The 12,339-nt window shown below is 25.7% G+C and overlaps 1 protein-coding gene across 1 annotated transcript in view; it reads right to left on the reverse strand.

Annotated features, from left to right (window-relative positions):
• Positions 1-12,339, reverse strand: part of LOC122502288 — a 115,083-nt gene that overhangs the window by 21,472 nt on the left and 81,272 nt on the right. Inside the window, exon 2 of the mRNA XM_043612244.1 lies at positions 2,873-2,970. Within this exon, the coding sequence (XP_043468179.1) occupies positions 2,873-2,948 (76 nt within the window). The 5' untranslated portion in view covers positions 2,949-2,970. The remainder of the gene's footprint in view (positions 1-2,872; positions 2,971-12,339) is intronic.

Below are 12,339 nucleotides of genomic sequence, written 5' to 3' on the forward strand. Positions count from 1 at the left end.
GGATCTAATAATGTTTAATATTCATATTTATTTTTTTAATATAAACTAAATTGTTAAGCAAAAAATATATTTAAAAGTCAATCGAGCAAAAGCACCATTTGTCGATGGTCTTGTGCTAATTTCTCGAGGGTCTGTTCCAATTGTCGAGGGTATGACATTTTTAAACATATAACCCAATATAACCTAACAATTAACCTGTACAGATATTAGAAAATCGAGTAGATATTTATTTTTTCGATAAAAATATTATAGAACATTACCAGAAAACAAATATATTTATTTAACTATAATTGAATAATTTATAATATCGATATAAAACATTTTTATAGTAGATGATACAGGACAGAAAATTATTTAACTGTTTTTTAAACTTTTATAAATATAAGTTAATTAAATTTAATCAATTTTGTTAATCAGACATTAATTTAAAAAATAAATTAATTTAAGTCACATTAAATTTTTAAACGAATAAAATAAACTTTTATTACGAACTGTAAATATAATGGTTAATTATAATTAAACTATAGTACAAAATTTTTTAGTTTTAAATAATGCATTTTTTTATTAATTTTTTTTCGGTCTTCCTCGTTTTTTTGGTTGATTATTTTCTGTTGGTTGTAAATTTTTGGAGCATTTTTTTTCTTTTTCTCTGTACCTATAAATGTTTGGCATTTATGTTTGACGTTTAGTAAATAAACACTTAACCATCGATAAATGGTGCATCAGCGAAAAAAGTGACTACACCAATTTTCGAGTCATTACCTCGAAAAATGGAACTGTCAAAAATAAGGAACCAAATACCGATGATTTGCTTTTAAAAAATATTAAATATTTTTTTTTAACAAAAAAACATGCATACAAAATTAATTTAGTTCGTGTACAAAATTATAATAATAATTTTGTACACAAAAAGTCATTATAAATACGTTTAATTTGCATTTCTAAAAATCTGTTTTAATCAACCTGAAGTATTAAGAAAATGGAGATTCGTGTAAATTTCACAGCAGTGAATTATAATATTAATTAAATAATTATTTTAGTAGAATCGCTACGAAATTTGTACATATAAATATACAGTTGAAAATACAAAGATTATTTAGAAATTTTTTTTGTTCTTAAATATTATATATTATACTATTTATCTAAAAAAGAAAATTATTATCCTCGACAATTGGAGCACCCTCGGCAATTGGTGCAGTTACCCTAGTAAAAGTAAATTTTAGTAAGACAAACTTTACTAGTTATTATTTAAGTAGTAAAATTAATTTTGAGCCAGGTAACCCTTTGTAGTTTTTATTTAAGTAGTAAAAGTAGAGTTTAGTCAGACAAACTTTCATATTTTTTTATTTAAGTAGAATAATTTAATTTATGTTAGGCAAACCTTTGTATTTTGTATTTAAGTAGTAAAAGTAAATTTAAGTCAGACGAACATTTTTCGTTTCTGTATAAGTAGCAAAAGTAAATGTAAGTCAGACTGACATTTTTTGTTTTTGTATAAGTAGTAAAAGTAAATTTAGGTCAGACTGACATTTTTCGTTTTTGTATAAGTAGTAAAAGTAAATTTTAGTCAATGGATGGACAAAAGTCTGATTTGTTAAATAGTAAAAAATCCAAATAGTAGCTAGTCGTATAAAAAGTAGTAAATAGTAGGTTTTAGAAGATCAGTGCGAAGCCTGGGAGTATTTCCAGTGACTAAAACTTATTTATTTAAGAACCAGCGATTACAAAAATTTAGTAAAAAAAATTGTTATCCATGAAATTAGTATTGACAATAAAGTTGGTAAAATCGATTAAATTTGGAATTATGTTGAGAAATGGGTGAGAGAGGCTGGAAAGAGTGAGTGAGTGAGTGAGTGAGAGAGTGAGTGGAGTTAATAATCCCTCGGGTTAATTTGTTCAACAGAAGTGTTGAGAAAGTTAGCATTATTTGAGTTTCTAGCAGTTCATTGTTCTGAAGTTTAGTGAAAAGTCTTTTTTTCGTTGTTTGCCATAAAGTGGTGCCAACTTTCCAGGGGTAGCTGAGTTGCTTTAGGGGACATTCGACCGTTACCACCGGAAAGAACTATGGTCTATTATGGCACTGCACAACGATTCTCCTGCATTCTTTTGTCTTCCTCTTTTTTAAAAAAGAAAAATGTAAACGTACCGCTGGGATACATTTTTAATGTCTACTTTTTAACCATCATTCGAATCTTTTTTTTGCCCCTTTTATGCACTCTGCTAAATCGTGCTCAGCACTTTTTTTTCCAAATGTGTTCAAGAAAAAAAATGGTTGTGTCCCCAGTTTCTAAAAAATAATCTCCGCGGTAATTTATTTTCATCCCCGTAAGCTTTTCACTTTATAAATTCGGTTTTGTAACTTTTTTCATTCTATTTGGAAATTTCAATATTTTTTATATTTTGCATTAAATTATTTATTTATTTATTTATGTATTTATTGACATTGTTAAAATTTCGAAACAAGATTAAGATTTTAACCAGATTAAGTTAGTGTTATAACTTAAAAATATACTCTTTTAAATTTCAGTCAAAAATTGTTTTAGTCATAGATGAGCTGAAAGTAGGATTTATTTTTGTATTTTTATTTGAACGTTTAATTTTCTTTTTAAATTGAAAATGTTTATTCATGAGCTGAAAAATTGAGTGTATGTAAGAAAAACAGTATTTTATTGTGTACCGTGAGTTTATAGGCGACAATGTCTCTTCTTTAGTTGGCAAAAGAGAGGAAAAAAAATCTGTGTGAACTCACGGTGCAGTTCGTTAAATATATATTCACTGAATTTCTCCACGAATTGCGACGAAAGGTGGTGAAACAAATCGTTGAAACGTTATTGAATTTGTGAAAGGAAGAGAGATATTACGAAAAATTTACCTTTATCGAGGGAGCGAGCCAGTAAAATTGTCGGCAGAATCAAAAAGACCATGTACCATGTTAGCCGGTCCCGCATTCTCACAAGTTTGAAAGTCCACCTGCGGAAAAAATTAAATAAAATTGTTATTTGTGAAATAATTAAAAATTATTTACTTAGAATTACTTTACAGACTTCGCTTGATTAAAAGAATTATAAATTATTCTTTTATAAAAAAATTAGTTAAAGGAAGATATGAGCTAAAGCTCATCTCTTCCTTCAACTAATTTTCTTTAAGAAAAGTGTTTAAAAAATAAAGATTTATTTTGAAATTCGAGTTCTGAATGAAATTTGTTAGACGTAGGATTATTCTATTGGCTTAAAATATACAACAGTTTAGTGAAATGTTGACGAGAAAATCAATAGCGTAATTTAAGTTCTTTTCATGTTACAACTATGTGCAATTGACGAATCCGGGAATTGTTAATAAAACTGAAGGGAATCGAATTCTGGAATTGGATTCGTATTTTGCAAGTGGAGAATAAATGACAAGCGTTGAATGAACAAAAGTGTTGTAAAAATGAGACGTTAGAATTTTCGTTTGATTTCTTTATCTCTTTGTCTAGGTGAACTATTTTAATTTGTGGATTTTTTTTTAAATCTGCTGCTATTTTCATTTAATTAAATTTTATACATTTTTTGTATTTATGATTTTAAATAATAATAAGTAACATGTTAAAATAAATGGAAATTATTCATTTCTCAAAAACGAAAAGTATCCGTCTGACTGAAATCTACTTTTACTACTTATACAAGAACAAAAACTGTTCGTCTACCTGAAATCTACTTTTACTAATTATACATAAGCAAAAAGCGTTCGCCTGACTAAAATGTACTTTTACTACTTGTACAAAAACGAAAAGTGACAGTCTTACTAAAATTTACTTTTACTAATTAAATAAAAACTGCAAAGGTGTACCTAACATAAATTAAATTATTCTACTTAAATAAAAACCCCAAAAAATTGTCTGGATATACTCTACTTTTTTTACTTATACAAAAATGAAAATTGTTTGTCTGACTGAAATCTACTTTTACTTCTTATATAAAAACGAAAAATGTATGTCTGACTGAAATCTACTTTTACTACCTAAATAAAAACAACAAAGGCTTGCCTGACTTAAATTTAATTTTGCTACTTTTATATAAAAGCTACTAAAGTTTGTCTGACTAAAATTTACTTTTCCTTCGTTTACAAACATAAAAAGGATCCGTCTGACTGAAATCTACTTTTATTACTTATACGAAGACGGAAAGTCTCCGCCTGACTAAAATTTACCTTTACTCCTTATACAAAGACGAAATGTATCCGTCTCACTAAAATCTACTTTTATTACTTAAGTGCAAACTACAAAAAAGTTCGTTTAAGTAAAACTTTTTTTAAATTTTTGACACGAAAGCTACGTATTTATTTTTTTTTCAAAATTTTTGTCTACTTTAAATCCGTTAATCGATGAAATAAAAAAATTATTCTCAAACAGTTTATTAAAATCTTCTTAGAAATAATTCAAAAAGTTTTTATAAAAGTTCTTTGACATTATTTAGTTATTTTTGGAAAATTTTTAAATAATTTTCGCAAGAATTCAATTATTTTCACAAATAACCAATTTCTATTATACTTTATATCGTCGGTAAAATTATTTTTTGTTGAAACATTTTTGCGTTTTAAAAATATTTAATTATATAAATAGTTTTAAACATTAGTTTATTAATTTGAGTTTTAGAGACATTTGTATAATAAATTGTATCCGGGGGTGCGATTTTGTAATTTAACATTGACTTTCAATTTGACTTTGACATTGGCCTTGATTGAAATTTTGACTTTAACTTGGACTTTGAATTTAACTTTTATTCTCAATTAGATTTTGACTTCAACTTTGACTAGATTTTTACTTTCACACTATCTTTTTGACTATTACTTGAACTTTCACATAGAATTTGACTTTAACTTTGACTTTAACTTTGACTTCCGAGTCGATTTTTACTTTGACATTAAATTTTAGTCCTTAATTTTTACTTTCGATTCGATTTTTATTTGGACATTGATTTTTTGTCCACAACTTTGACTTTGATTTCACTTTAACTTGCACTTTGACTTTCAACGTGATTTATGTCGAACTGAAAATCAAAGTTAAAGTCAATAATCAATGTCAAAGTCAGAATTTAATCGAAAGTCAAAGCTAAAGTCAAAAAGTCAATGTTAAAGTGAAAATCGAATCGTAAGTCAAAGTTAAAGTCAAAATCGAAGGGAAAGTCAAAGTCAAATTAAGGAATTGCACCCCAATTTGGTAATTTGACTTTCACTTTTGATTGTCTTTAACTTTAATTTTGACTTTGAATTTTTGAATTTAACCTTGAATTTCACTTCCACTTTTGACCCTCTCTGTGAACGTCAAAGCGAAAGTTAAAATCAAAGTCCAAGTTACAGTTGAAGTTAAACTTAAAGTTACAGTCAAAGTTAAAATCAAATTCAAAAAATCAATGTCAACGTCAAAGTCAAAGTCAAAGTCAAAGTCAAAGTCAAAGTAAAAGTTTAAGTTAAGGGCAAAGTCAAAATCGAATCTAAAGTCAAAGTCAATGTCAATGTTAAAGTTAAGGTCAAAGTGAAAATCGAATCGAAAGTCAAAGTCAAATTACAAAATCGCACCGCTAGGAATTAAAGTTTAAAAAAAATTAAACTTTGATTCAAAGGAAAAATATTTTTAATTTAAAAAAAACTTTCTCAATCAGTAATAATTTAACTTTAAATTTATTTTCAAAATTTTTTATTTATTAACTTTAAATTAATTGACATAATTCTTAATCCGGGTCAAAATGATCCAGTCCATCAACGAAAGTTGAACTAAAAAGTGTCATAATTTGTCCGTGGTGTAATTTTATTGAAGTTTCTGACTTTTTGGCAGTTATATACAGTAGAAATAGAATATAACTGGGTTGCAAACTCATGAGAGTGAGATTTAAACACGCGATTCTGTACACAATGATATTTTAGAGTTGGCGCGCACTTTATTTTTATCTTTTTTTTCTTTTTTTTGCGAATTTTCCCAGTGTTTGTATGTGTGTGTCTGTATGTTTTCTAGTTTGTGTTTGTATGTCTGTATATTTTCGTCGGATTTTGTCGTCACGACCACAAGCAGATTAGATTCTGCCCAGTTCCCGTCATGAAAGCCGGAAACCGTGTAGCTTGTTTGTTTTATTCTCAGGAGAACGTGCCGCGAATTTGTACATCAAATTACATCGGTTAATATAACAAAAGACGGAAAATAATACAATCAAGTACAAAGGGTCCGTAAAGATTAAATACTTAGCTATATATACACAACTCTTCTAAGTGTGGATATTTTTCTCCGAATTCAACGAATTAGAAAATTGTTACTGTAACGAATTTTTTTGTTAAAAAAAACACATGCACTGCAAAAAAAAAATTTATTTGATTCAAATAACCGATTACTTGACTATTGGCAATTAAATATTTACTTGAATCAAATAATTTTTATTGGAGTTATTTAAAAAATTCAAAATTAGAAAATAAAAATATTGTTGTTAATTATTAAATAAAATAAATGTTAATTTATAAATAAATGTTGTTGTTTGTTGAATAAATAATTTTTATATAATTAAATGATCGAAAAAGAAATTTACCTAATTGGGGACATGAATGCAAATGAGATTATTTTTTTTTAACATTCCAAGTTCTTCGCCGATTTCTTGGAATGATTTCCTTATTTGATTATCCTGATTAAGGAAGCAAGACGGATGTAAAAAAAAGGGGTGGAAAAAAATTACTCGGGTTCGCGTACAGTGAGGGAGCGTTAACTTTTCAGGTTTGAGCGATAGCGGTCATTATGTCAGGCAAATTAATCTCCTTGCAATGGTGGCGAATCAAGTAGAATAAGATTTACGAGAAGATGACTTTTAAAATGAGTAGGAGAGAGAGAGAAAGAAAGAAAGAAGTAAAAGAAGTAGGCCAAGAATAGTGAGAAAATGAGGATTAGTTTCCGGTTAGACTTTGAGGAATAAGCATTACAATGGTATAATCTCATTTCGAGTGTAATTTTACTACCAAGAATTTCTTCTAATTGTCTTCATTCTCAGTTTATAAGCGTCGAGTTACTGTTTCCATTGATCAGCAAATTTTATTTTTAATATTTTTATTCCACAAAATTTAAGAGAAAATTTTTTTTCGATTTTTAATGATTTTGAATCTTAGGACGAATAATTTAACCATACATGACAAAAGATTCTCTCAATTTTTTACTATTTATCCCTTTGATAAATTTGTTTAAACAATTAAAAATTTTATTGTTATTTGATTATTTAATTATTTTATTAATACTTTAGATATTATTATTTTCTTTATTATTTTATATTACTAATTTTAAAAGATTGAAGTATAAAGAGTTTGCTTGAAGATATGAGAATGTTAATAATTGTTCTATATATTGATTTTAGTTTAAAAGTTGTTAATTTGAAAATAAGTGGCGTTGAAACAAAAGGTTTTTTTTTGCTTTTTATCGTAGAGGAGTTTAAGAAACATTCTCACTTGAGAATACTTATTGGATAAGGGGAGTTACAGAACTGAATTTAAGAAGTTTTAGAACTTAAAACGACGACGAGAAATCAATAAACTTTGTGTCCAACGACAACAATAGTTTTAAAGTTGGAAAATTTAATTTCTATCTCATTTCGTGTTTCGTTATTTTAAAGAAAATTTTTTTGTTTGAATGAAAATTATTTTCTATTTTCAATTTGGGAAGAAAAGAATAATTTGTTATTCCTTTCTTTTATAAAATTTTCTGATGGGTAACAAATCGATTCTTTCGACTTATTTTCAAAACATGTAAATTTTTTAATTTTCTTACAAATATTCAAAAAAAATAAATAAATAATAACAATTTTTCTCGTAAAAATGCAGTTTATTTCGATTTTTATAATGCGAACAGTGACTTTCGTAAAATCTTTTTAAACTTGTTTTTGAATAATGCTTTCAAGATAATTAAACTTTTAAAATATATAATTAAAATTGGTCTACAAGTTTTAAACGTTCGAATAGACAAGATATTTTTTATTAAATATGTTTTTAAAAATTATTATACTTCCAATAAAAATTAAAGAATTAAATTTTAAATTTGGAAAGTTTGTAATTAATTTTCTTGAAGTACTGACGCAAAATTATTGTAAATGAAAATTTAATTTGAAGAAGAAATAAACAAATTTCGTTAATTTCATCGTTCAGAACTTTGGAAACATAATTAAAAAGTTTTTAAATAATTAAAATTTTTGAAAATTTTATTTGAAATAATTGATATTTTTTAAGTAGTTAATTAACATTTTTGAGACCTATTTTAAATTTCAATGACAAATTTTGGAAGTAATTAAATATTTAAAATTCGAATATGTACAAAACATAATTAGGTAGATTAAATTTTTTTAAAAGTTTAATTTTTATGAAATTATTATTAAAATTTTGAAAAAAACTATTGTTCACAAAATTTTTAATTTAAATTCTTAAGAAAATTGTTTAGTTTTTTAAACTGCGTAGGGGATTCTTTTTAGAATTTTAATATTAAAATTCTTGGTATAATCATAAACTTTTACATAAAAATTCTTAAAACACTTGATTATTGTTTTAAATGTTTTCCAAAAATTGGTTTTAAATAAAATTCGATTACTTCCAGACAATTTTACTAAACTTAAATTGTTTGTAAATTTTTCAAATAATATATATGTAATTAAAAAATAAAAACATATTATTATAAAAATAAAAGCTTTTAAAACTTATTTAAATTTCGCAAAAACTATTTTTAAGAATTTATTTATTTTTTGAAAATGAATTATTTTCCATATTTTTTGTTAAATATTTTTAATAATTTTGCTCTAAATGCCTTTTCTAAATTAACAATGAAGACTTATAGTTACAATTATTATAAACAATTGAATTCTCAAAGAACTTTCGAAAAATTATTAAAAATAATTCATTCAGAGAAGTTCTGTTAAAATTTCTAGAGAATAATTGAATTTTGAAAGAATTATAGATCTAATTTTCGAAAATAATTATATTTCAGAAGATTTGAAATTTAAATTTTAAAAAATTTACTTCTTCTGGAAAACTAAATAAGAAAATATTTACTGATATGATAAAATTATTGAATTTATATTAATAAATGAATTTAAAAGTAATCATAAAGTTCTGAATGATCAAATGAACGAAATTTATTTATTTCGTCTTTAAATTAAATTTTGACTTGAGGATGACATTAAGAAATCAGTGAAAAGCCAAGAAAATAAAAAATTCAATTTTTTTTGACAGCACTGAATAAAATAAATGAGTTTTTCGAACTTTCTTTTGTATTTTTAATGGACGAAAGATTTTTTTGTGTACCTGAGGCCTTTAATATTCGCTTCTTCGCACTTTTACCTCTTCCTTTCTTGTCCTTTCATTTTTAATCGCATTTTAATACTTTTTCAGATTGTCTTGTTTGAAAAATACATATTTTTTCACCCTTTTTTTGCTATTTGTCAAATGCACAATTATTCAAATATAATAAAACGAAATGAACTTTTTGTTTAGTTTTGTGTCGTGGAAAAAGCGTCAATTAGTCGCCTTTTATATAATTCCAGGGGAATAATAAAAAGCTTCCCTTTATTTAGAAGAGAAAAAAGGCTAATAATAATCTTCTTTTATAATTTTCACAATCCCTTTTCACTTTGATGAATGTTTAAAGCTTTTCAATTTGCGTTACAAGATTTATAGACTATATACTTTCTTTATATAACGTGATTCTCTGGCATCCAAACTAAATGGATAATTCTTCGTTTGCTGGCATTGAATAAAATTAACTTTGCTTATTTCTATACAAGCATTCGTTTCTCTCTTTCCCTCTCTTCCCACTTTTTTCCTTTCTCTTTCTCTTCTCTCTTTTCGTGTTCTGAGAGCTCTTGAAAGTTTCTCAAGTTCTTTTCACATTAATTCACTTTCAAACTGATTATCCAGGTATATAAGGTGAAAAAAATTTTTTTTTCTTGCTCTGTGATGCATGGCAATTTTTACTTTTCGCCTTGAAAAAGGAAAAAAAAAATTTAATTTAAATCCCCTAAAATAGTGAGGTAGGTAGAAAAAAAGTATGAAAAAAAGAATTTTATGTTAAATGGAGCTTGGACGAGAGTGCAGTTTGCGAAAACTATTTTTTTTAACGCGTTCATATAATAACAAACAGTTTTAATGGCATACTTTTGCGTTAGTTTAATGTAAAACTTCTTTTTTTTCTCCCTACGAGTTTTCCCCTATATATTCTGTAGTTTTGATTCGCTTGAGTTTGCTTTTAACTTGGCCCCGTGCAACATTTATTTAACGTGTATACTATTTTTTCATTTTTTTTTTTTTTTTTTTGACGAAATAGAGAAGATTTAAGAGTAAGAAAAAAAAATTTATTCTCCGCTATGTTAATGAGAAACCATTTCATTCGGTTCGTCAGTATTTTTTTTCTTTTCCGTTTGCATATAAAACACTTTTTTTTAACATGAAATTTTTATTGTGTAATTTAATTAATTTTGTTCTTTTTCGTTTTTGGGAAATTTTTTTGATTAATAATGAAAAAAGTTATTAGCTCTTGGGAGTTTTTTTTCGAGTGTGTATACTGTGAAAAATCGTTTTAAGGAATTTGCTTTTGCGGTGCGCACGTAATGCCCATCTTGCTCGAAATTCAGAGCGTTAATCTTGTGTGCCGTATCTAATATAAATACGTTTGGAAATTGATTGCGCTTTGCACGATTAGTTTGAATGGAAGAAAATGCAATAGTTGTTCGATTTTTTAAATTGCAGGTGATTTTCTCCTTCGTGTTTTAAATTCAATGGAAAAAATTGCTTGTTAATTGAAAAAAAACTGGGTCTAGAATTTAATTATTATAATATAATAATTAATTATTTATGTAGTAAGTAATTATTGTTATTAATTATTTTTACTTTTATTTATTATCGTACAATAGTGAAATTTACTGTTATAATTAATTATTGTTATCGGAACGAATTTCGTTGAAAAAAAGACACTAATGTTTCCATTATTTCAATCGAGATTTTAAATAGCAACTTATTCAGTAAACAAATCAATTATTGTTATCGCAATTAATTTGGTTGAAAAAAAGCCATTAATGTTTCTATTATTTTAACTGAGATTTTGAGTATCAATTTATTTAGTTAACAAATTAATTCTAACTGTAAAAATAAACCTTATAAAAAGTAGACCATAAAAATAGCAAATTAAAGTGACTTAAAAATTTAAATCCATTTATATTAATTGACAAACTTTCTACATTTAAATTCTGATCAAAAAGAATTCAAGAATTACGAACATTTTGAGATTCAATATGGAGATGCAATTTTCTTCACCTGCGAACGCCAAGGTCACCGCCAGATGGCAGTTCAGTTGTTAAAATCAGATTCCACGCCATCTGGTGGTGACCTTGGCGTTCTCAAGTGGAGAAATTAAAAAATTACCATTTTATCCTTTAAAAAGTTTTTTTTTTAATTAAACAATGTTATTGTGGAAATAATTTAATTTTTCGTTCAGTAAAAACTTTGATTTTTTTATTTTCCTATTAAAATTTCCTGTAGAATTTTTGAAAATGTGTCGAGAGAACAGCTTTTTTAATTCAAAATGGGAAAAAGCTTTTCATCTTGAATAAAATATTTAAATCCGATGTTTTAAGCTAAAGATATTTAATCAATAGTATCTAAATATTTACTTTGTTATTGTTATGTAATTATTGTTAAGTAATTATTATTTCAGTAATTATTGTTGTAGTAATGAATCATCCTTTCAGTAATTAATTACTTTTATTATTTATTATTTAATTAATACCTGTAATAAACATTTAATAATTAATTAATTAATTATTTCTTTTGCTTCGTTTATTGAAATAAAAAAAATCCCTTTCAGTTAAAAAATAAATTCAAAATATTTATTCTGAATAAAAATATTCTCTCAACTATTTTTACAGTCTGACTGTTTTTACTTTACTACTGAAATAGAAAATTTTAATTCTAGTCTTTCCAAGTCTTTGTTTAAAAAACATATATACAGTCAATTACCTGTGTTTTAATGACTGACTATATTTTCTCTTTTATCACTATGGTACTGAGCGGTAAAAATGAATATATGAACACTTTTAATGACACACATATCCTCTTTAGAATTGTATTTAATCAAGTAAATGGGAGATAATAAAGTGCCATTAGTGTCTATAAATATCAGTTTGTTAAAAAATTCCCGATAATAATTTCCATGGAAAACATTCAATTAATTTGATAATAGTAATTGAATTATTTTTTAATGTCTGACTATACTGTGGGTTCACTACTTAAACACACACTACCTCCATTGGAGGGATGGGGATGAGGGTGAAAGGGGTTTTAATTCTCAAATTAAATTCC

Source organism: Leptopilina heterotoma, unplaced genomic scaffold (genome assembly GCF_015476425.1).
Source record: "Leptopilina heterotoma isolate Lh14 unplaced genomic scaffold, ASM1547642v1 Lhet_226, whole genome shotgun sequence".
NCBI classification, from domain to species: Eukaryota; Metazoa; Arthropoda; class Insecta; order Hymenoptera; family Figitidae; genus Leptopilina; species Leptopilina heterotoma.